The sequence below is a fragment of the Aquarana catesbeiana genome, linkage group LG02 (assembly GCF_042186555.1).
Source record: "Aquarana catesbeiana isolate 2022-GZ linkage group LG02, ASM4218655v1, whole genome shotgun sequence".
In the NCBI taxonomy this organism is placed as follows: domain Eukaryota; kingdom Metazoa; phylum Chordata; class Amphibia; order Anura; family Ranidae; genus Aquarana; species Aquarana catesbeiana.
The window spans coordinates 392,743,178-392,769,626 of record NC_133325.1 but is presented as its reverse complement, the minus strand read 5'-3'; the positions used below and the strand labels follow the sequence as shown (position 1 = coordinate 392,769,626).

Sequence of the window (26,449 nt, the reverse complement as noted above, 5' to 3'; positions counted from 1 at the left end):
TCACTGTTGCACTCATCAAATAATATGTGCATCCATTTACATGATGAGTGACAATAACACTTATTACTCCCAAAGTGGTTCTAAGGCCTCAGGGGTTTTTTTTACCTTAATGCATTCTATGTATTAAGACAGCAGTCTACAAAGTGTGGCTCTGGGGCCGGATGGGGCCCTTTGCTTGCCTTTATCTGCTCTTTTGGGCACCGTTCCATCCACTGACACCAACAATAGGGCATAATTCCTGTTGCTGACACCAACAATGGGGCTTTATTTCTCCCACTGACACCATTAAAAGGGCACAATTCCTCCCACTGACACCAGCGATTGGGGAAAATTTCCTCTTATTGATACCAATAATGGGGCAAAATTCCCCCCACTGACACCAGCATTGGGGTGTTAGTCCTTCCACTGACATCAACAATGACGCACTAGTCCTCCCACTGACACCAAAGATGGGTCATTGTTTACTCCTACTGGACGCCAGGACAGTTTCTACTCCCACTGAACCTAGTTCACCCCCCCTAAAGTCTGAAGGACAGTAAACTGGACCTTTGTTTGGAGACCCCTGCATTAAGGTAAAAAAACCTCCTGAGTGCAGCCTCTCCCCCAGACCACCCCTTATACTTTCCTGAGCTCCATCTCGATCCAGCGATGTGCATGACAGCAGCAGCTTTCCCTGGTCTTTCTCTCCTCACTGACTCAGCCAGTTAGCCAATGAGGAAAGAGGTGTGTGTGTGTGTGGGGGGGGGGGCTGAGCTGAACCACACTGTGTGATTGAATGGCTCGGGAGCAAGAGGTTTGCTATTTAGCACTCGGCAAGAGGGAGGAGACAGGACTGCGGGTGGGAGACCCCAAAAGAGGAGGATTGGGCTGCTCTTTGCAAGACCATTACACAAAGCAGGTAAGTATAACATGTTTGTTTTAATTATTTTTTTAAAGTCTTACCTAATATAAATCGCATAAACATGTCCATCACTTAAGTCCCTTCAATCGTGTCTTCTCCAAAGTGATGAGAAATACTTCTTTAATCCTTCACATGCATCAACAGCACAAGTGAGTCCCACCACCATCATCATGTGCTCTCACCTGAACTTGTGGACCTATTAGTGTAAGCAATAGGTCAAATGCTCCCTCCCCTTTAAGGGGTCTATTAATAAAGTCACATTGGCGTGACAAAACATGTCAGGGAGGGGCAAATTATGTAATCCTGTCAACCTGGAAGTGCCCCTGGATTGCTGGAATTACATAGGTGATGCTGAGGTGGCAAATCTGCATTCTGTGTAGAAAAATTTCATATAGTATACATTCATTTCATGTATCTTCCTCAAAAGGTAGTAGAGAGCTTTCCATAAACATGAGACCGAAACCATGAATTTATATGGCCTTTCTTTCTTGTCTGGCAGGTACTCGCTGAGCTCAAGGAGTATGCTACTGAAGTGGATGTTGACTTTGTCAGGAAGGCAGTCCGTGCCATTGGAAGATGTGCCATCAAAGTTGAAGTAAGAGAGTCATATTTGTATAAATGCTTGTGGACTGAATATGCATTGACTGATCTTTGTTCACTTTTGATGAGAGATAAGAGCTTTGTGACTTTCAGCACAGCCAGTTTATTTTCAAAAACTCAAAGTTTTGCTTTGTTCTGTTTTTTATGAATGGAGAACACAAAAACTGGGTAATCTTTGTTACAATGCACGAAACTTTTATTACTCACATGTTCCTTGCTGATTGTTACCCAACCCAAAAAGTCAAATGGCAAGCATCTTAATGTATACCACCACAAAAGGTGTGTGAGGGAAGGCCAACTTTCTACATATTGTACATGGGTAAACCGGCCTAATCAAAAGTCTTTGCTTTTAAAGTACATCTAAAAGAACAAGTATAACCTAAAAACAAACCTTTACTATATTGTAGCTTGCTAGTCCTAAGATGTAGTGACTGCATTATATTATTAAATTATTATTATTTTCAGGCAAGTAACATTTTCTGCAAGTACAAAATTACAAAAAAAATGTATTAATCCTGTAAGAAAATGTATGCTTTTGTATTTTCCTATGCACTAAAATTACATTTCCAACAGTGTTATTTATATTGTTGCTATTAATATTGGATAATGGATTTATATGGTGCCAAACATTTGTACAGCACTTTACAAAATTTAGAGGAACAGTACAGTAACAATCCATTACAGAAGGGTTCAGAGAGCCCTGCTTGAGAGCTTACAGTCTAAAGAGAGAAGCAAATGATACAAAGGGTAATGACTGTGGGTCGTTGAGTTGATGCAAGAGTCAATTTGTATTTTTGGATGGCAGATTTATATATAATGATGTTTTACTAGGGTTTGGTAATACAACACAGTCGTTCAAGAGTACGACTATTATGTTTGAGATTTCTGGTGTCATCTGTTTCCTGAGGTTGAGGTGGTGAAGGAAACCAATATATTCTTGGATGATGAGCGTGGACTGTTATAGATAGAAGTGACAAGGCCAGGACAAAGTAGGCGTGAGATTTTGTTGAAAAGGTAGTCTGTTGCGGGGTAGTGAAGAAAAGGCTTAAAATGACAGTGGTGCCTGTGGGGTAACTGTTTGCTGGTTGAAGGGATGAAGGTTAAAGTTTGAGTTATTGAGAAACTGAAAAGGTTGTGGGCAGAGAGAGGAAAAGGGGTGTTTGGAGGTTGCAAGAAGTGCAAAGGTGGGAGACTATAAGGTTAAAGTGGTTGTGAAGGTTGAAGGTTTTTAACCTTCATGCATTGTATGCACGACGGTAAAAAACCTTCAGCATGCAGCTCTCCCTAATACTTACTCAAGTGTGATCCTGATCCATCGATGCTTTAGAGCGAGCCAATAAAGAGAGAGAGCAGGGATGGGGCCGAGCCCCATTCTATGTGTCTTATGGACAGAGTGGGGTTCGGGAGCAAGCGCACACACAAGTGCGCCCATAGCAAGCCGTTTGCTATGGGAGCACTTGGAGAAGAGGAGGAACCAGGAGCGCCGGCGGGGGACCTGAGAGAAGAAGGATCGGGGCTGCTTTGTGCAAAACCATTGAACAGAGAAGGTAACCATAAGAGGTTTGTTTAAATTATTTTTAAAAATTAATAAATAAATAATCTTTAATATCACTTTAAGCGTGTTTCCATCAGAGAGAGTAATGTCCATTGTGCTCAGCTAAAGGATGAAATTATGTATAGGATTTAGGTGGTTTGGGTGTTATCAATTGCATAAGTGAGAAACTAGTTCACTCTTGATTGTTTGTTGTTCAGTCTAATATTGGACTTCTGCAGGTTGCTTTCTATGCTTAAATGCTTTTGATCTGTGGATCTCCCGCAGGTTTTTTGCTTAATAAAAATCATTTAAAAAAAGATAAATATTTAAAATTATTTTAAATACAGTACCTGCTTAACTGTATGTGTTCATAATCCTATTACATCTGATACATTATAACCTATACTAAAGGAACACAATGTAGAAATGACCTCAAACATGCTCTGAGTATTCAGCTGTGCTTACAAAAAGCAGAATAAAGTGGTACATATAAAAGTAACATAACACCACATTTAAGATATGATGTGGTTATTGTTGGAGTTGAAGTTTCTAAAAGTCGTGTTAGTGAATGGTTGCAATATTAAATAAAAAAAATATATATATTTTTTTTAATAAAATGAGCAATAAACCCTTTACACAATATGGTGCGGGTACTCAGTCACACTCACACCTACCTGTGAACAGGTGTGTGAGATATATAGATCTATATAGATATCTATATATATCTATATATCTATAGATATATAATATATTGCACAAATGTGGGTGTACTGGTTAATTTTACTACTGTTTAGCACCCCTTTTGTGTTTAAAGCTTGCAATACTGTACAGTGTATACCCATTTATACACTGTGTATCTTTTGTGCTGACAAATAGTATCCTCCTATTTTTTCCCCTTTTAGCAATCTGCTGAGAGGTGTGTAAGCACCCTTCTTGACCTTATTCAGACCAAGGTAAATTATGTAGTGCAAGAAGCCATTGTTGTCATCAGGGACATCTTCCGCAAGTATCCAAACAAGTAAGTTTTTCCCTGCTGGTGCAATGAAACACAATTCTGTACTGCATAAATGACTGGTGAATAATTGTTGTTGTATGCGCCAGATATGAGAGCATCATTGCCACATTATGTGAAAATCTGGACTCGCTGGATGAGCCCGATGCCCGAGCTGCCATGATCTGGATTGTGGGAGAATATGCAGAGCGTATTGATAATGCTGATGAACTGTTGGAGAGCTTTTTGGAAGGATTCCATGATGAAAGCACACAGGTAAATTTAGCAGCAGGCACAGTTTAAACCACAACACCAGGCTATGACTTAAAATAGTTTGTTTGGACCAAGCTGGCCCACACAAACTATTGGCTTCACAAACCGATGCATCCACTGTGAGTGCTGTGTAAATTATATGTGGCATCAGCTACATACAGTATACAGAGCTGTATTCCAGCAGTGTGACAGGGGCTTATCGTCCTATTCCTGGAACAAAATTGAGTTGGGCTGATTGCTTCTTAGCCATTCATAGGAAATCTTGTATTTTATGAATGAAATAAAGCATCCTCTGAGTGGCTGAGATGAAGAGGCGGGCCGATGATGTCACGATCTCCACCAAAGTCAATCAGAGGTGGCCTTTGTATTCATTCATGAAATACAAGGTTTCCTATGAATGGCTGAGCAGCACTCAGCCCTACTCTATCCTTTTCTAGGAATGAGACGAGAAGTCCCCGTCCAACTGCCGGAGCACAGTGCTGTATACTGTATATAGCTGAGGCTACACATAGGTTACGCATCGCTCCCAGTGGCCGGATCTGTTAGTGAAGGAAATAGTTTAATTAGGCCAGCTTGGTCCAAATGAACTTCGTAAAGTCACAGTAACTTTGGCATTATGCTTTAAGGAGGCAAATGGTTTGTGGTTATTAAATAAGTGAATAAAGTCAGTTTTTTCAAATGGGTGGAGCTTTTGTTGATTGAGGTGGGTCCTATTTTCTTTCAGTTTTCATTGGTATTGGTTGCCAAATAATTTTTCGATTGGGGTAAATCCATGTGTTGCCATTAGTTTTAAGCCACTCTTGCGTTATACCATTCGGTAAACAGCTGGGTTTTCAGATTACTCTTTTAAACCTCCAGTTGTGTTTAAATAACCATCAATAAAAAAAAAAAACATGACTGAAAACCTTTTTGTGGATATCTGGTTTAATATTCTTTGGTTGTTTCTTTAGGTGCAGCTCACACTTTTGACTGCTATTGTTAAATTGTTCCTGAAGAAACCATCAGAAACGCAAGAGCTGGTGCAGCAAGTTCTGAGCCTAGCTACACAGGTATGGGTATAAAAATGTAGGATCTCTCACTTGTTGAGTCTGAAATGAGTATGACTGTAAAGTTCTCTTTATAATATTACTGCATTGTTTTAGTGATTTTTTTTTTTTTTTAATGCAAAGTTATAGTTAGTAGCTCATCTTGGGAGCTGTATTTTTAATGCAGTAAAAAAAGTACAGATTTAGAAACGAGCATTGAAGGGAGAGGCCTGATGAGAACATCCAACATCATGAAGTCCCTCCAGTGTTTCAGTGTTCCTATCCTTATCACAGCATACGAACAGGTATAGGAAAGTGTCTGCTATTACAACCACTCTTCAACCCTCTCGCTGGGATTTTCTTCCCTTTTTAAACCTGATTGCTAACTAGTTTCTAGAGTGAATGGCTCTAGCCATTTGTAGTCTCCTTCAATGAGAAAATCCATTCCATTAGCTTCTGGGTGCAATCATTTTGTTACTTATGTTAGAGACCTCAGCAGCCCTGGAACACTCTGTCAAGTGATGCAGTGCTGTGATCTAGTACGTGCAAGATAAGATGCCTGCTGAATACACATTGATGGCACTCTGTGCAGTGTACACGGTAGGGTCCTATTTACACATGTGACAAAACGAAAGTACTGTATTTTAAAAGAAGTTCAGGAAGAGTGGATGCAGACGAATTGATACAAATGCGCTTTAGAGCAAAACAAAGGAGAGGGAGTTGTGTTCCCTGCTGCTGACCTGTGCTCCTGTAACAAATAAATGGCCCCTGCCCCACCTATAACTGGCCTTGACAACAGGGAGCACATGGTGTCTCCACAATGGGAGCACATGCATTAAATAGATAGATGAGGGGCAGGTGGGCCTGGAGGCAGCCCAATCCCCCTTAAAGGAACAGGAGCACAGTGGCAGCAAAGGTGCCCAGTGTGTTCCCGGACCATATATACACCAGTAACAAAGAAATGGCCCCTGCCCCCACCTATAACTGGCCTTGACAGCAAGGAGCACATGGAAGGGCAAACGCATGAAAGACAAAGACAGAACATTCCATAGCTCAACTCACCAACCAGTCTGCCAACCAACCAAATTAACCCGTCCAACAGTCTGCATTAAAAACAGGGGTTGACCTGTGCTCTTTCTTGGAGCCTCTGCTCTGTCAACAGAGCTAGCGCAAGGCTGTTCTGGGAGCCTAGAGACAGAACTCTAATGTTGAGAGAGGTGGTTTTGAGCAAGGAAAACTTGAGTGATCCAACACTCAGGGCCGTCTTTTAATATTGAATGGACCCTGGGCAAACATTTTCTTGGGGCCCCCCCCCCTCCATGCACTTTCGTTCTCCACCTGCTCTGAGACATACAAAATATAGCCTTTTACTGAATCAGATCAGGCAGCAATTGCAGTTGGTTTCCAGAGCTTACAGTTTATCATTACTCCTCACTGACTGACTGCTAGAGGTTATAGCACACATTATGGCTCACTGATTATTTGCTAGAGATTACTGTACATCAATACTGCTCACAGATTGGTTGCTCGAGGTTGCTTGACATCCTTACTACTCACTAATTGGTTGCTAGAGATTAGTGCACATTATTACTGCTCACTAATATTTTGCTAGAGTTTACTGCATATCCTTACCGCTCAATGATTGGTTGCAAGAGGTTAGTGCACATCATTACTGCTCACTGCTCGGTGGCTAAAGATTACAGCACATCATCTCACTGCCTGCACACCATGGACTGGGGTGGTGAGGGGACCCATCAATAGACAAAAAACTCCTAGGGATCCTAGGACTCCTGGGATCAGTGGCAATGCGGGGGGGGGGTTGTGATCAGTATCAATGCTGGGGAGGTTGATGGGATCAGTGGCAGTGGTGAGGAGATGGGATTAGTTAGGAGTCAGTACAATGTGGCGACTTCTGAATCATGTAGAGCAAAGCTGGAAACCTTTTGGCAAGCATATAGTGGTTGATTCTACACTGACCACCAATGTAATGGGGAATTTACAATGACCACCAATGTGAGGGGGAATTTTCACTGACCGCCAATGTGAGGGGGAATTTACGCCACCCACCAATATAAAGAGAGATTTATACACTGACACCAATGTAATAGGAGCATTTACACCAACCATCAGTGTAAGGGAATATACAGTGACCTCCATGTGAGGGGGAATTTACACTGACAACCATTGTCGAGAAGATTTGTACTGACCACCAATGTAAGGTGACACTTCTACACCGACCACCAATGTTAGGGGGAATTTACACTGACCACCAATGTAAAGGGGGATTTACACTGACCACCAGTGTTAGGGAAATTCTGCACGTACCACCAATGTAAAGGGAAATGTACACTGATCACCAATGTAATGAAGAATTTACACTGACAAGCAATGTAATGGGGGATTTTTACATCAACAAACAAAGGGGGATTTTTACACTGGCCACCAATGTAGGGGGGGATTTACACTCACTGCCAATTTAAAGGGGGCTTCTACATGGACCACCAATGTAAGGGAGGATTCGAAACTGACCACAAATGCAAGTTTGGATTTTTTTACCGATTTACCAAAATGAAGAGGAGTTTCTACACTGGCCACCAACGTAATGGGGATTTACACTGACCACTAATGTAATGGGGATTTACACTAACCACTAATGTAATAGGAGAATTCACAGTAACCACCAATGTAAAGAGGGATTTACACTGACCACCGATGTAAGGGTGGGCCTTCACACTGGGCACTAGTGTGAATGAAAGGATTGTACACCAAGCCTCAATGTAATAAGATTTACACTGACCACCAATGTAACTGAGACATTTAGTCCACGTTCACATTTGTGTGTGTTGGGAATGCATGCAAAATCGCTTTCCTGATACCACAGAAATGTGCTGCCCTTTAGCAGATACATAGCAGTGCTATTAATTGTTAATGACACCCTTATGCATCTGCTAAGATGTGCGTATTCACATATACCAAAGTTCACGGTGCTATGGCACCATGTTGTTTTGAAAAAGGGTCCCACCTCCAATTTGCTTTACCTTTGCAGAACAGGCTGATGTTAAGCTTAATGACCCCAGTTGTAAGCAGGACTTTTAAGCATGCCCCATTACCTTCCCAGTGGGCAGCAATCAGGACAAGTGATGGTGGATATGACCTCAGGGGGGCATGATATACATATGAATGCAGCCTCTGTTTACTTTTCAATGCAGCTGGTTTGCAGCTATTTACATATTAATGACGCAACTATTTACATATTAATGCAGGTTATTTCCATGTAAACACAGGGTCTGCAAGTGAGTCATCTGTACACAGCAATAGGGCAGAGCTGGGCAACATTAGTAACAGAACTGTACACTGAGATATTAGGACACAGCACAGGACTGAAACTTCAAGGGAGAAAGGAATTTAAACTGATATAGTTGGCAAGTATGAGGCAGGTGCTTTTGGGCCCCACAACAATGATGGGATGAGTTTATACATTTGCTTCCTGGTGGCTGCCTGTCTCCCCGAAATATTCTTTTTGAGTTCTTTTGAAACCAAAGGTAGTAGCAGTAAGGTGGATGAGTGTGTTTGCTGGCAGAACTTCATGATGAGTCTTCACAGGAAAAGATAAGTATAGTTTTAGAAACTGGCTGCACCAATTATCATTGTCCAGATTCACTATTTGGACAGTAAGTTTTCTGAAATACATTTTTTGTAATCATATAGCTCTGATCTTTTCTGGAATCGTGAAGGCATTTTAGCTAGCCTGGCTAACAATGGCCTAAACACAAGGTCTAACTTTACTTAGGCATCAGACTTGTATATTCATTTACTATATTGATTACAATAACTGTTGTGGGCTGAGAGGCATGGCTGTTTTCAGAAATTTCTGTAACCTGCTATCTTGTTCTTGTAGCCTACCAATGCAACCGATAGGAACTATAACTAAAAGTAAGAGCACCTCCTAATAAAAGAAGCAACTACTCATTTTGGGGTGAAAGGGTCTCTCACATTTGGCAAGAATAAAAATGTATCATTGGTAAAATGTTCTTTATCAATGACCCTTTGAGAGGCACAGGTGCAGCTTTTTAGTGCTCCCAATTTGCCCTGATGCCAGGCTGTTCTGATTGAGCAAAACTTTGGCACTGTCTCATTGTGCAAAGCTTGTCAGCCCCCACATTTCTTTAGGTCAGGGGGCGGCCCGTCATATTAATAAGGAATGTATGAGGGGTTGGAGGGAGCTCTGATAATTCCTGGTTGTTGCCTGATTAGCCGTAAGACAGAGCAGGGGGCCCTGAAAACTGCTACAGGTATATGCAGGTACAAGTACATGCAAGCCCCTCTGGTGCCTATTCTTCATACCTGTCAGTTGCTTGTTAATTTATGTGGTTTTTTTTTTGTTTAAAGTGACTGATGCTTTTATCGCATAAAATGATGTTTAAAGTGATGTTTGCTTAGGTGACGTTTGCTTAGGTGACAGGTTATCTTCTGTATGTTCTGTTTTAGCATCAGAGAATATAGAATTTTTTTTTTTTTTTTAACAACCATTATATGTACCACACTGAGTATGTTAATGTAGATTAGCTAACTACATATTCAGAAATCGAAGGTAAGGACTGGCTTTTAAAGCACGTGCTGTGTTTTCTATATAAACCAGTAATGACAAAGCTATGACTTAACACTTGACTTTGACATTCAAGTCTACACTGTACGTACATAAGAAATACAACTGAGGGCATATCTGCAGATGCTTTTTAGTGCTAAACCTCTGAATCTCTGAAATCCTTCAATATCCAGTAGGATTCACTTTTATTCTGCTTTTTCTCTGGTGTGCCATTTATCATAGCAAGTTGTTATTTGGCGAGGAAAATTAGCGAGGCCTTGAGAAAAGGGTTTTCTGAAAGGGCTATTGAGAGATAATCCACAGAGTCACAATGAGCCTGGGTATTCTATTACAATGCAAATGTCTACCTTATATATTGTTTCCATGTATTGTGTCCCAAATTTATCAACAATTTTGAATGCCTCCTGTACCGATCAAGCTCTCTTCCCTCAAAACAAAACCTTTCACTTTATCCTTTAGAGCCTAGCTTGGGGTAAAATTCCAAATTAACACGTGTATCTGCAAGCATTTACCTTTTCTCTCAGCCTTCTTCAAGAAGATATTTGTGCACTATCCTCATTCAGAGTCATTGTTCCCATACACTATCCCCTTGATTGCCTTTCCTGTGGACTAGAAAAAAAATTGCTACCCTGTTTCCCCGAAAATGAGACCTAGTGTGATTGTCTGTGATGGCTGCAATATAAGCCCTACCCCCAAATAAGCCCTAGTTAAGGTCCTTGTAGGTCTTATTTTCAGGGTAGGGCTTATTTTTGGGTAAACAGGGTAGGGCTTATTTGGGGGGTAGGGCTTATATTGCAGCCATCACAGACAATCACTCTAGGTCTTATTTTCGGGGAAACAGGGTAGCACGTTATCTGCATGGTGCCTGTGACCCTCACTACCCCCATGTAGTTCTCGGTGCTATTGTGCTGATGTACAAATGTTAATGTAAAGAGTAATGTGGGTGGAATTAGTAAAAGACAGCTATGATTAGCCCACCGGCCATGTCCTATCCTACGTTCTCTTTCTTTCTGTGTTTTGTTGATAATGCAAAATTACAAATCTGCCTGCCCACCCTCCACTCCTCCCGAGGATAAAACATAGCGTGTAGGACTTCAGGGAGATGTCATCCCTTAGGGAATAATGTGAGGCTGCTGTCCAGACTCTGCTCTAGGTATCAGATTATAGCTGCGTAATTGGCGGTTCCTAGACGGACATCACAGGTACAAATATTTGGCATTTCTAAAGCTTGTAATTCAAAAAAGTGAATATGGGATGGATTTGTGTATGAGCAGAACAACAATAGTAAATAAGGCAAGGATCCCAGAGTATGGGCTTTAATTTCAGATTGTGTTTGGTTGAATTGTGATTTATGGTATTTTTCATAAAAATGTTTACCTTAACATTAACCCTTGGATATGATGGATAAAACTGAAATGAGGGGCAACTAGCAAATAATTAAGGTGCAAAATCACCGACTAGGCCTATTGTGAAAGCTCGTAGCAAATACCAAATTGAAATTTGCTTCCAGGATTCTTGATTGGAACTTCTGGACACTTATCTACTTGTGTTTCATTGTTGGTGACTATGAGAACCAAAGATGTTGTCAAGCTCTGCCAGCCACCCCTTACTTATGCAACCTTTTCTGTCGCATATATGTAGTAAACTGATCTTTCTGATTTTTTTTTTTTTTTTTTTTTTTAAACAGAAACTATGAACACAAGTCAGCATTCGGAAAACCCAATTTATCAATCTCCATGGTCATAAGCCATTATACCCTGCGCTATTCACTCATAAGGCCTATTGCCCACGGGTGTTTTTACAGACGCTTTTAGGAGCATTTTTTACAGCTTAAAAACGCCTCTCCATGTTAGTCTATGGCCTCATGCCCACACAGACGTTTTTGAGCTGAAAGTGGCATGGGCGTTTTTAAGCTCCAAAAAAAACCCATGAGCTGTGCGTTCTGAGGCTCCAGTGCTAGAGCTGTAAAAACGTCAGAAGCCGGTAAAGGCTGTTAAACAGGGTTTAACGTATACAGAGTGTTAAGCCTTGTCAGGCGTTTTTTTGCCTCTATTCAAAAATCAATGGTTCTGTATGGGAGCCCATTGATTTGAATAGAAGTCACACCAGAATTCGGATCATGATGATTGTGTGCTGAGGATTTGAAGGGGAACCCCGCCAAAATGAAAAAAAAAAATTGGTGTGGGGTTCCCCCCAGAACGATATTAGACCCTCCGGTCTGGTATGGATTTTAAGGGGAATCCCCACGCCCAAAAAAAAAGGGGGTGGGGTCCCCCCACCCCCCCAAAATCCATACCAGACCCTTATCCGAGCATGCAGTCCGGCAGGTCAGGAAGGGTGGGGACAGTCCGGCACCCCCCTCCTGTACCATACCAGGCTACATGCCCTCAACATGGGGGGGTAGGTGCTTTGTGGCAGGGGGGGCCCCAGTGCCCCCCACCCCAAAGCACCTTGTCCCCATGTTGATGAGGACAAGGGCTTCTTCCCAACAACCCTGGCCGTTGGTTGTCAGGGTCTGCGGGCGGGAGCTTATTGGAATCTGGAAGCCCCCTTTAACAAGGTGCCCCCCAGATCCCGGCCCCCCACCTTATGTGAATGAGTATGGGGTACATTGTACCCCTACCCATTCACCTAAAACAAAAAGTGTCAAAAATAAACACAGTACACAGGTTTTTAACCACTTCCCGCCTGGCCCATAGCAGATGACGGCCGGGCGGTGGGTCAGTTAGCCTGACTGGGCATCATATGACGTCCAGCAGGATAACATGCCGCCGCTCGCCCCGCATCGCGGCGATCGGTGTGTCAGTCTGACACACCACTACACCGATCTTGGTAAAGAGCCTCCGGTTGTGTCCAATCACAACTGATCACGATGTCAATAGGAAAAGCCGTTGATCGTCTCTTCCTCACTTGCGCCTGACAGATGCGAGTAGAGGAGAGCCGATCGGCAGCTCTCCTGGTAGGGGGGGTCTGCACTGATTGTTTATCAGCGCAGCCCCCCCTCAGATCACCACACCAGGTGTGTACCCCATGGCTGTCCACATGTGCCCAGTCAGTGCCCAATCTGTGCCAATCAGTGCCCACAAATGGGCACTGATTGGCACCATTATGTTGCAGTGATGCCCAGCAATGCCACCCTTAGGGGCATCAGTGCAAACAATCAGTGTCATCAATGCCACCCATCAGTGTCCATCTGTGCCACCTGTCAGTGCCCATCCGTGCCCATCTGTGCCAACTATCAGTGCCACCCATAACTACCCATCAATGCCACCTACAAGTGCCCATCAATGCCACCTACAAGTGCCCATCAGTGCCACCTACGAGTGCCCATCGGTGCCACCTATGAGTGCCCATCAATGCCCTATACCAGTGCCACCTATGAGTGCCCATCAGTGCCACCTATGAGTGCCCATCATCAGTGCCCGTCAGTGCCACCTCATTGGTGCCACCTCATCGGTGCCCATCAGTGCCGCTGTATCAGTGCCCATCAGTCCACAACGTCTCAGTCCTGCTAAAAATCGCTGATCACCGCCATTACTAGTAAAAAAAAAAAAAAAAAAAAAAAGCCATAAATCTATCCCCTATTTTATAGACACTTTAACTTTTGCGCAAACCAATCAATATACGCTTATTGCAATTTTTTACCAAAAATATGTAGAAGAATACATATTGGCCTAAACTGATGAAGAAATTTTCTTTTACATTTTTTTGGGGGGGGGGGGGGGGATAATTATTATAGCAAAAAGTAAAAAATATTGTTTTTTAAAAAAAAATTTTGGTCTTTTTTTGTTTATAGCGTAAAAAATAAAAACTGCAGAGGTAATCAATTATCACCAAAAGAATGCTCTATTTGTGGGGAAGAATGGAGATCAATTTTGTTTGGGTACAGCGTCACACTTCTGTGTAATTGTCAGTTAAAGCGTCATAGTGCCGTATCGCAAAAAATGGCCTGGTCATTAAGGGGGTAAATCCTTCTGGGGCTGAAGTGGTTAAGGTCATTGGGCATTTGTAGCTATAAGCTGGGGAAGTGCATACAGTATGCTAACCATACACCTCGCAATTTTAAACCAGCTTTTGATAAAAACCAAGAAAAGCAACCTATCACCAACAATGACAACTGTTTTACAGGTTCTTAAGGAAACTGTTGTTGGCTGCTTTTTTTTTTTGTAAATTCTTTTTATTGATATTTCTGCAAAGAGGTAGGTAACAAAACACAGCCTCTGGGCATACCCTGGCTCAATATGAAACTAATGTAAAACTATTGAAAGTTAAATACCTAAAGCATAGGTTTTAGAAAGGTTTAGAAAAGAGTACAGGTGGTTTTAAACTACATGGTTGCCTCCTGTAAGTTACACTGTGGTGAGGAATATACAATTCATTACCAGCTCAGAGGAGATTTGAAGATAGTGCGTGGCAACTAGCTTGTAGGCTTGAGATTTAAGATTAGCTCGGGAAACGGTATTATTGCGTGGCGTTGGTCGTATCCGATTCCAGCCAAATATGCCAGATTTTGTCAACCTTCGATGGGCAACATCTGGCCGGGAAGGTGGCCTTGTAAAGTGACCCAACGGAGTTAACCATTGCTTTCCACAATTTCAGGGAGGGTACTTCAGGTTGCTTCCATTTTAAAAGCAAGGCCTTCCTAGCATGGAATAATAGGAGTCCTATTAGGGTTCTGGATGCTCGGCGGTGGGCTAAGGGAAGCCACCAGGCCCAGCAGACAAACCGATATGTTTACTGGCATGTTGATTGTTGTGAGAGTGACAATGAAACTAGTAACTGCCAGCCAGAAGGATTGTACTTTGGGGCAAGACCAAAACATATGATTAAAATCTGTATCTATTTCTCCACATTTCCAGCAGTTTGGTTGGCTGCTTTCTTTGATGTATTTGATCTTGTAAACGAAAGCTTGTTGAAGATCATGGAAAGTGCATGATATTGCTTGAACATTGCCTTATAGTTTATAAAAAAATAGTACTTGAGAATTTATACATGCACAGTCTCAAATAAAAAATGTTATGATCTCAGCAATGAGGCAAGATGCAATTTTAAAATATACAGCTGTAATTGGTTTGCTCTATGCTGTAACAACTCATGGCATTTGGTCTAGGTTTAAAGCATTAAAAATGTGTTTTACCTCTATTGCTATTCCTGTATTGGTGTCATATTGAGGGTGTGCTGATTGTCACCATCTTCTTCTTTATAGGATTCTGATAACCCTGACCTGCGTGATCGAGGATATATTTACTGGCGTTTGCTCTCCACTGACCCTGTCACTGCCAAAGAGGTGGTACTTTCCGAGAAGCCACTTATCTCTGAGGAGACAGACCTTATAGAGCCCACTTTGCTGGATGAGCTGATTTGCCACATTGGCTCTCTGGCTTCAGTGTACCACAAGCCTCCCAATGCTTTTGTTGAAGGTAGCCATGGAGTCCATCGTAAACACCTACCAATCCAGCATGGAAGGTGAGTGCTGTGGCCCTTTGTAAAATGGTAGATATTTAATCTGCGAATACTTTTCTTTGCATAAGTATTTATTGTTATTAAGAGTATGTAGCACAGGGAAGTTCTGCAGTTATAGCAGGTTTTAGCAGATTTCATACAATGTAGATTTAAAAATCTGTGTTTAACACTCCCAACCTGGAACTAAAAGGTGATTAAAGTGGATGTAAACCTGAATTTTTTAATTAAGGCCTGCACCTTGTACAGTATAGGATTTCATGTCATCTGTGCCCAGTTTTGCCACGAAGAGTTAATGCAGCTTTGAGCAGTACTCATGTTTTTTCAGTGAGATAAAAATGGACAGACAGAGAAATAGGAGTAGGTTTCTCCCCCTTGCTGTGAGTGACAGGTGATTTACATATCTCATGCACAAGCCTGAGAGAGACATTCTGTGTTCTTCAGATCCCCTCCTCCATTCTTCTCCAGCTCTCCCAGGATTGGCTGCTCCACACTCCAGCATGATTGGGCTGAAGTTATGTGGTGACCTTCCTGGGTTTTGGATGGATGTTAGTGATCATAGCAGAAGATCAGTGTAAGAAATACATAGGAGAAAATGCATGTTGACAAGGGGAGTGTAGAGGTGGGCGGGGAGTCTACTGACATCAGGACTCCACCCACCAGGCTCCAGACAACAGACCCATCCATAGAATCTGCAGTTTTTTGGGTCTCATAACAGACAGAGGTGAGACATTTTACAGGTAAGGATACATGCAGTAAGCATGTATATCCTTATAGATAACCACTATGGCATTCGTTTAGAAGGATGAGAGTGGGTTTACATCCACTTTAAGGTAAACATGTCATAAATTTTGGTCAGTGAAAACTGACATGTTAAGATGGCCAGTAGATATAGACCTATATGCAGCTGAAGTTAGCTGTTAAAAGCTGTCTTGGTCCCAATCCCTTACACATTTGCCAATCACATTAAACTAGTTGGGCGAAACTTTTCTTTTAAAAAAAACTAGTTGGGCGGTTTAGGAGGTTAGGGAGGGCATGAAATTAAAATTTCACAGGAAAATTTGAGATTTTCACATAACTTCAGCCTCCTGCATCTCCTCCTCTACTGATCAAGTTAACATGGTTCTCTGCATTAGGAGTTTGACTCACTTGTAGTTTTCATCACAGGAACATAGAGAACAAGTGATGATGTTGAAACTGCTGCAACTGTGACTAGCTTGTAAAGTGTCCCCTATTCTAATGCATGCCCCTAATACAGGGGTGCTCAACCTATTTAAGAGCAAGGGCCACTTAGTAAATGGTTTCATTTCCGGGATGTGCCGGAAATGTAAACCTCCAATCAGTGGTGTATTTAGGTTTTGTGCTGCCCTAGGCCTGACTAAACGCATGCACCCCCCTAATTTAAATACGACCCACCCCATCCTGCCGAGGCCACACCCCTTCCTGTTTAAGACCCACCCTATCATCTGTAAACAACACTCCTTCCTCTTTAGGCTCATTTGGCACCTTTCAGGGGGGAACGATTACCTGTTTCTGACAGGTACCCTTCCCCACTTCTGGGAGACTGCGCTGTCCCCTCTGAAGTTTGCCCCCCCTCCTCCTTCCTCCACTGGGCCATTCAGAAAGTGCAACGCGCTTCGCACATGTGCAGTAGGGAACCGGTCGGTTTCCCTTACCATGAATGATAGTGGCAAAACCCGAGAGCCAATCCGAAAATCAGCTGGGGTGTCGACATCGCTGGATCCCTGGACAGGTAAGTGTTCTAATATTAAAAGTCAGCAGCTACAGTATTTTTAGCTGCTGAGTTTTAATGCTATCACGGGGGGTCTCACTGTGCCCATCAATTGCAGCCTCACTATGCCCAGCAATTGCAGCCTCACTGTGCCCATCAAACGCAGTCACTGTGCCCATCAAATGCAGCCACTGTGCCCATCAAATGCAGCCACTGTGCCCATCAAATGCAGCCACTGTGCCCATCAATTGCAGCCACTGTGCCCCATCAATTGCAGCCACTGTGCCCCATCAATTGCAGCCACTGTGCCCCATCAATTGCAGCCACTGTGCCCCATCAATTGCAGCCACTGTGCCCCATCAATTGCAGCCACTGTGCCCCATCAATTGCAGCCACTGTGCCCCATCAATTGCAGCCACTGTGCCCCATCAATTGCAGCCACTGTGCCCCATCAATTGCAGCCACTGTGCCCCATCAATTGCAGCCACTGTGCCCCATCAATTGCAGCCACTGTGCCCCATCAATTGCAGCCACTGTGCCCCATCAATTGCAGCCACTGTGCCCCATCAATTGCAGCCACTGTGCCCCATCAATTGCAGCCACTGTGCCCCATCAATTGCAGCCACTGTGCCCCATCAATTGCAGCCACTGTGCCCCATCAATTGCAGCCACTGTGCCCCATCAATTGCAGCCACTGTGCCCCATCAATTGCAGCCACTGTGTCCCATCAAATGCAGCCACTGTGTCCATCAAATGCAGCCACTTTGTCCATCAAATGCAGCCACTGTGCCCATCAAATGCTGCCAGTGCCCATCAAATGCTGCCAGTGCCCAAAACACTGATATACTTTATTAAAACACTGTACCTGCTGTCCTGGGGGTTTCCCTCGTGCTCCTCTCTCTCCTCCTGACGTCACAGCCCCAGGGCCGAGGAGAAGATGCAGTGCAGGGGAGGGTAGGCGGAGCTTAAGGCTCCACCTGTCACCTGTTGCTTATGGGGGTGCGAGTGACACGCCCCCCCGCATGAGATAAAGCCCCCCCACCCGTCTTGCTGATTCCCGGCTCCCGCTGCCGCCTCCCGCACACTTGCAGCCCACGGCGGCCAGCTTTCTGTAGCGGCGCCGTGGTGTATGGGCGTGCTTGTCAGAGAGTAGGGGGGCGTGAGATACACGCCCCCATCCTCTGCCAAGCACGCCCATACACAGTGGCGCCCCTACAGAAAGCCGGCCGCCGTGGGCTGCAAGTGTGCGGGAGCCGGGAATCAGCAAGACGGGTGGGGGGGCTTTATCTCATGCGGGGGAGCGGCCCTTTTTGCCACCCCCCGCAAAGTGCCGCCCTAGGCCTAGGCCTTGTCAGCTTAGGCCAAAACACAGCCCTGCCTCCAATTGGTTGTGCTCTCAACCAAACTGTCAAGTCATCCAATGGCTGGTGTCATAACAGATTATATGTGCAGCATCATGGCAGTTGTAGATTAAACAGAGGCAAAGATGGCAGCTTCCTTGGCTGAAAACGATAGGGGCATTTACTTACACTTTAAGTGATTTGGTAACCGGTCACAGGCCACAATGAACTATGGGGTTTTACCGCCCAACCCTCCCAAACCACAATGTAAATGAGCCGTTACTGTCCTGAGCCCCCTATAAGGCTGTTTTCACACTGATTTGCTACAGTCTACTAGCACCCCAGGTGCTACGCAGAGCACCTGCTACTTTGCTGCAGGTTAGCTGCTCTGAGCCATAGACTTCTATTACATCTTGTGGGTGTGGTACACTTTCTGGAAGCGCACCAAATCTCCTGCATTCAGGAGTTTTGGTGTGCTTTCAGAAAGTGAATCAAACCTGCAGCATATAATGGAAGTGTATAGTTCAGTGCAGCTAACCCGCAGGTGCACTGCACCTACGGATCAGTGTGAAAACCGCATAATAAACCCCTTTTCTTTTTTTTTTTTTTTTTTTTTTTTTATAAGTGCTACTATGCCCATTGCAAAAGTGCAGTGTGTGTGATGTTTAATACATTGACCTTTTCCTCTTCCAGCTTCTGCTGGCATTACTCTCCAGGCTGCTAGAGAGGTCCCAGGTGAAGTGCACTTGGTATCACACCACCTGGGACAGGAGCCTGCAATACAGAGGAAGCATTGGCTTATGCGGCGTCTGCTTCCTCTGCTGCTGGACCTGATTCCATGCACTCTGATGCTTTGGGATGGTGGGTCAGCAATCCCAACCGGACATAACAGAGCATGTATATGCACCTGGATTTAGGGTTGCAGGCCACCTCAGAGGGCTAAACAGGCCACAGGTTTAGCACCCCTGCCCTTTTGTTTTAAATGTTTACACTTTTACAAAGGGCAATGAAGAGAAAGTGAGGTAGTTTTCCCTAGAATGTAACAACAAGATTTTTTTTTTTTTTTAATCTAATACTGTTATATATTGAATTCTAGCATTGACATTGGAGACAGCCCTATTGGACCAGCCCCTACCTCTGCCATTGAGCAGACACAGGTCATTCCCTCTCAAGGAGACCTCCTTGGTGACCTTCTTAATCTAGACCTCGGACCTCCAGGAAATGTGCCACAAGTATCTTCAATGCAGATGGGAGCAGTGGATCTGCTTGGTGGAGGCCTAGATAGCCTGGTAAGAAATTGTGCTACTTTCAGCTGCTTATTTTAACAATTGTCATTTACCTGTTTATGCTCCTTGACTCTTAATTTACTCTTAGTATCATTATAGCAGTAATCTGGTCTGAACCTCTATCACATAGATGGTAGGAAAAGCTACTTGCAGATACATATTTTGGAGCCTCCCATCATAAGATTTGCTTATTAGACCAATACCTGTGATATAATCTGCATATGGATGAAAGGGCCAAATTGCAACCGGAGCAGAATCAAGAGCTCACACCACCTGGCAGTAAAATAACAGGCCTTTTGGTGTTTGGATCTATAATCCGTCCACATTAATCCTTGACAAAGAAATTAAAAGTCCACATTTTTGCATTTCCTTTGCATTTTGCACCTCTGAAAAATGTACATGGGACTCAAAAAATGCATCAAAATGCAACCGTGGGTGCCTTTTTGCAGCGTTTTTGATGCATATTTCAATTATTTCAATAAGAGGGTGTGCTTTTTTCACCGCACCAAACATGTCTCAAAAATGCAGGACTTTTAAAAACCTAACCGACTTGCCATGTTTGGTAAGGCAAAAACTGAAGAAAAAATGATCAGTGTGAAAAGGCCCTAAGCCAAAGGCTGCTTTCACACTGCTATGTTGCAAAAATGCGGTAAAACCGCATAGGCATTTGTCACGTTTCCAGTGTGTTTTGCACCTGTGAAAAAGGACATGTGACTCAAAAAAATGCACCAAAAACGCCACCACAGGTGGGTTTTTGCCAAGTTTTTGATGCATTTTCCATTCATTTCCGTAGGGAGGTGCAAAAATGCAGCATGCAGGCTTAAAAACACCACTGACTGGTCTTTAGAGCTCCTTAGGATTTTGTGGTCATGTATTTTTTTGTGCTTTTGGTAATGTAAAAACTGATCAGTATAAAAGGCACCTAATTCCCCAGCCCCCTCTGCATTGCGGAAAAAAGAGCAAGCGAAATATAAGCAGCATTTGTTTTATTTTATTTTGGTTATGCTTTGCGAATGAGAACAAGACACAGTTTGGCTGCAAAGTTGAAATACACTTTAAAAGGATAGTTTCACCTTTACAAAAAAAACCTGCCTATGCAGGTTAGGAATGTTTGTAGAATAAAACAAACTGTGCAGCTCTGACTAAAGGTGAATAAAGCCCTTGCTATAGGTGTAGGCCATTTACATACCTTCTGAAGCCTGACTGGAATACTTCCAGGACATTGCTAAGTGAGGCCTAGTCATCACTGCTCACCTCCACCATCACAGGAGTGAGCTCTTTCCTCCAATTCAAACCCCCTCCCATACTCTCTCTCTCCCCTGATGCAGTAGCTCTGAGCTCAGCATTTGAGAGATCACTTCTGTGATGGTGGAGGTGAGCAGTGATGACTAGGCCTCACTTGGCAACGTCCTGGGAGTACTTAGCAATGTCATGGGTGTATTCCAGTCAGGCTTCATAAGGTATGTAAATGGTCTACACCTATAGCAAGGGCTTTATTCATCTTTAGTCAGAGCTGCACAGTTTGTTTTAATCTACAGATGCCCCTTATCCGCATAGGCAGTTTAGTAGTAAAGGTGAACTATCCCTTTAAAGAAACTATACATAATCTGATAAATGCAAGCAATGAATACAATTCAAGCCACATTTAGAGAATCGAGCCCTGACTGCATATTAAAGTGGAACTTTTGTCAGAAAATGAAGTCCTGCTGGATAACTTCAGGCTGGCCCCTTTTGCAGGTATAGCTATATAAAACATTAAAAATAAGTGCCTATTCTGTTTAACCACTTAAGGACCAGGCCTATTTTTCACACTTAGTGTTTACAAGTTAAAATCATTTATTTTGCTAGAAAATGACTTGGAACCCCCCAAACATTATATATGTATTTTTTCAGACACCCTAGAGAATAAAATGGCGGTTGTTGCAATACTTTGTCACACCGTATTTGCGCAGCGGTCTTACAAATGCAATTTTTTTGCTAAAAATACACTTTTTTGATTTAAAAAAATATAAGTAAGCAGTAAACTTTTTTTTTCTATATTGTGAAAGATAATGTTATGCCGAGTAAATTGATACCCAACATGTCATGCTTCAAAATTGCGACTGCTCGTGGAATGGCAACAAACTTTGGCACTTAAGAATCTCCATAGGGGACGTTTAAAAATTTCTTCCGGTTACCAGTTTTGAGTTACAGAGGAGGTCTAGTGCTCGATTTATTGCTCTCCCTCTAACGATCGCGGCAATACCTCACATGTGTGGTTTGAACACCGTTTTCATATGTGTGCGCAACTTATGTAGGCGTTCGCTTCTGCGTACGAGCACGGAGAATGGGGCACTTTAAAGAAAAAATTATTCCATAAAAAAATGGTCCCTTTAAGGCCATTGGGTGGAAGTGACATTTGACGATTTTAAAGAGGAGTTCCAGTCTGCAAAAAAATAAAATAAAAGTCAGCAGCTACAAATACCATAGCTACTGACTTATAATATAAGGACACTTGCCTTTACAGGGATCCCACAATGTCACCCCTAGCCGATTTGTCAATCGGCTTTGGGGGGCAGGCACCAGCATCTGTAGTAAGGGAAACAGGAAGTTCAGCCTTGCGGCTTCACAGCCGGTTTCCTACTGCGCATGTGCGAGTCATGCTGCGCTTTCTGAATGGTCTTGCCGTCTTCAACGGGACCTCTGTGTGTCCCAGAAGGCAGCAGGGGGAAGGAGGAGGGGCTGGAAATGACGTAGGGAGGGGGGAGGGTGTGAACAAGAAAAGCTTCCTCTTTTTGGGTGGAGCTCCACTTTAAAATACAAAAATACACTGTTTCAACCTGCTCTCCCCATGCTCAGTTGCTCTCTATTTTTAGGCACTGCTGAATTTTTAGAGGCCAATCTGCTGACAGCCTTACAGTGGAATTAAAACCTCCTTTCCTTTAGGCTCGGTTCACACTGGGGCGACTTGTCAGGCGACCTAGTCGCCTGACAAGTCGCCTCCCGTTCTGTGCTATGGAACCGTTCTAATCGGAGCGACGCAAGTCGCTCCGACTTAGAAAAAGGTTCCTGTATTACTTTGGGGGCGACTTGGGGCGACTTGCATAGACTTCTATGCAGAAGTCGTCTCGCAAGTCGCCCCGGCAGTCGTTTGCAGGTCGCCTCGCTGAGGCGACCTGCAAGTCGTGCCGCCCATGTGTGAACCGAGCCTTACAGCCAAGGTAGCTGCTTCTGTTTGATCTGCAACTGCCATGGTGTTGCACATGTTTTCAATTATGACACCAGCCTTTTGATGGTTTGACAGTTTGGTTGAGGACACAAGCAAATGTGACAGTTGGCAATCCCGGCATTCTGGGAATGGAACTGTTTTTTTAAACTGTTAAAGCCCTTTCACACTGGGGCGGTTTGCAGGCGCTGTTGCGCTAATAATAGCGCCTGCAAACCGACCCGAAACAGCCGCTGCTTTAATTCCAGTGTGAAAGCCCCGAGGGCTTTCACACTGGAGCGATGCGCTGGCAGGACAGTAAAAAAAGTCCTGCCAGCAGCATCTTCGGAGCGGTGAAGGAACGGAGTGTTTACCGCTCCTGCCCATTGAAATCAATGGGATGGTGCGGCAATACCGCCAGCAAAGCGCCTCTGCAGAGGCGCTTTGCGGTGGTTTTAACCCTTTCTCAGCAGCTAGCAGGGGGGTAAAACCGCCCCGCTAGCGGCCGCATACCGACGTTAAAGCGGCGCTTTACCGCCGACAACACCCCCGCCCCAGTGTGAAAGGACCCTAAAATCAATGGGTTTAGTTCCACTTTATGACTTATCGCTGTTCAGGAGTTCAGGGGTTCTGGAAATCGGCAGCCTCCGGTAAGAAGAAATGTGAGCAATACTGGAGGCAATTTACAGCACACACTGATTCTGGTAGCATAATTATTAATGTGAAATGTATGTAGCATTATTTTTTTTTTAAAAGCTGATATGAGTAAAGTTCCGCTTTAAGCACTGTAGCCACCTACTGAGCTCAGCCGACATCCCCAACCTATTAATCTATAGTTACTTTTCTCCCCACATTCCCCCCCATCCATAGAATCTGTTCTTTAAAGATGAGGCTTTGCACTGCGTATCATCTGAGTACACAGACCTGTGCACCCATAAATTATAAAACTGCACACATCTGTCAGTCTGTCAAAATAAAACACGTAAGATGATGTATTGATAATTTGACTGCAGCCTATTGACTATGTATGTTTTCTTAGCATGAATATTAAAATGTAATTTTATAAAATATGCATTTGAATAGGTTGTTGCACTGTAATTTGTTCAATGATTACTCCTATTGGTAAGTTTGTGACGTAAATGCATTTATTTAGCAGTAGTCAGAGAAATCTGACTTGGAAAGTGTTAGTGTGACTTTGGCAGTCAACTTGAATTTTTGTTTCTGCTCATGTCAGGAACATCCTGTCCTCACCAACACTAGATGCAAAATTTAATGCTGATGCCACAAGGACAGTGGCTGCCCAGGCCTGGAATTTGTCAGGGATGTTAGATTTGCTGTAAGAGGCGCTGATGGTTGTTTTCTGTAGTTCAGCTGATAGTAACCTTTCTGCTTCTTTCCTCCTGTGTCCCGCCTACCTTTGCAGATGGGAGAGGATACGCAATGGGTAACTGCTTCTTACTCAGTAGTTTCTAATAAACTGGCATTATCCTTCTCTCCTCCTTTCATTGGTGTCCATTATGGATTCTCTCTTCCTCTCACATCCAGGCAGCTCACGTGCATGACCATTTGCATTTAGCTGTGAACAATGTTCTAAAGCATCTAGTTTATGCGCTTGATCAAGCACGACCTTTCCCTCCCTTGCGCTTTCAGTAAAGTACCTTACACAACCTCCAACCTTTTAAAGCACTGTATAGAAATGCCATTTTTCTCCATGTTGTCTGCTTCAGTTTCCTGTCACTTGTGACTCATTAGTCAAGTCTCTTTTGACAGCTATGTTTTTTTTATACACGGCTGACACCTTTCCTAAGGGCCAATTCACACCAGTGCGTTGATCTGCATTTTACCGCAGCTGTAAAACGCAGATCAACAAAAGGACAGCTGTAAAACAATTTCCAACGTGTCCTATTCACACCATAATGCTGTGCATGTCAACGGATGTCAAAGTGTATGTCGGCGGACGTTAGCGCACATTAAAAAGCAACTAAAAAGGATGGAAATGTACATGCATTTTCCGTACATTTTAGTGCAAGTCAGTGTGAATTATGAAAAATGTATACTGCGCTGTGACCCCGCAATCCAGCACCTGGCACGGCTGTAGACAAAGAGCTAAGTAGGTAAAAAATAAATAAGTGCAGCTCTATGATTGCAAAAAAAAGGGAAAAATTGTATGTGATTCAAACATATATGTGACAAAATGACACAAACTCTAACATAATAGATGTGAATGGATATTAAGCAATGTGCTAATATAGTGACTGCACTACACACAAATGTCCAAATTGAACGACATGATGAAATACAGTCCAATTAGGTTTGTGATCCAATACACATGTGAGAAGTTCCTGGCATTCCTGGGAACCTTGGAGTGAAAAAATGGAAGCAAACACCACCACAGTGAAAGAGGGAGGAGGCTTACCAGATAATATTGACTTGGCGGGGCATATACCACCCAAGTCAACAAGGCTTGTTGGGTTCAAAGCACCCAATGGGGGACAGCAGATCGTGGAACTCCGTCAGTCAATCAGCCTTAGACGGTCATGAGATGTTAGCTGAAGGCTCCAGGAGTCTCAGGGAGCATGAAAACTTATTGTCACAGGAAGGGTATCATGTAATAGAAAAAGTGGGCTGACATAGCGTTTCAACTGCACAGTCGTCATCTGGGGGACCCGAGACTCCTGGAACCTTCAGCTAACATCTCATGAACGTCTAAGGCTGATCGACTGACGGAGTTCCAGGATCTCCTGTCCCCCATTGGGTGCTTTGAACCCAACAAGCCTTGTTGACTTGGGTGGTATATGCCCCGCCAAGTCAATATTATCTGGTAAGCCTCCTCCCTCTTTCACGGTGGTGGTGTTTGCTTCCATTTTTTTACTCCAAGGTTCCCAGGAATGCCAGGAACTTCTCACATGTGTATTGGATCACAAACCTAATTGGACTGTATTTCATCATGTCGTCCAATTTGGACATTTGTGTGTAGTGCAGTCACTATATTAGCACATTGCTTAATATCTATTCACATCTATTATGTTAGAGTTTGTGTCATTTTATCACAATTTTTCCCTTTTTTTTTGCAATCATAGCGCTGCACTTATTTATTTTTTACCAAGTCAGTGTGAATTGACCCTTGAGAGAACAAGTCAGAAACAGGCTATGGTCGTAATCAGAATCTTTACTCTTACTTTGTTTTAACAGTGCAGTCCTATTTCTCACGGATAGCTGTGTTAACCATTATTCACTTGTATTCTTTTCCTGTCAGAATTTGTGCCAGCTTAGACGGGAGAGAAGATGGTCTTCTAGCCTCAGTCTTGGCCTGACACCTTTTTCTCACAGAAGAAGACTACAACTAAATAATAAAAACTGTGTAATCCCTCAGCTAAGGCTGAATTGTAAGAGTTCAAGAATGGAGATTCATATTATTACATATATTAATTGGCATCTGGTTCTCTTTAAAAGGTTTTACAATATACATAAAAAGTGCAATCCTGCTTGAGCTACCCATGTGTTTCAAACAAGAGAA

At 43.3% G+C, this 26,449-nt stretch overlaps 1 protein-coding gene across 2 annotated transcripts in view; it reads left to right on the top strand.

Moving 5' to 3' along the window:
- Nucleotides 1-26,449, top strand: part of AP2B1 (adaptor related protein complex 2 subunit beta 1) — a 187,396-nt gene that overhangs the window by 80,090 nt on the left and 80,857 nt on the right. Inside the window, exons 9-15 of one of the 2 annotated variants that reach the window (XM_073615226.1) lie at nt 1,401-1,496; nt 3,938-4,053; nt 4,137-4,302; nt 5,250-5,348; nt 15,137-15,396; nt 19,559-19,751; nt 24,356-24,376. In XM_073615226.1, the coding sequence (XP_073471327.1) occupies nt 1,401-1,496; nt 3,938-4,053; nt 4,137-4,302; nt 5,250-5,348; nt 15,137-15,396; nt 19,559-19,751; nt 24,356-24,376 (951 nt within the window). The remainder of the gene's footprint in view (nt 1-1,400; nt 1,497-3,937; nt 4,054-4,136; nt 4,303-5,249; nt 5,349-15,136; nt 15,397-19,558; nt 19,752-24,355; nt 24,377-26,449) is intronic. The other variant, XM_073615227.1, reaches the window with a different exon arrangement.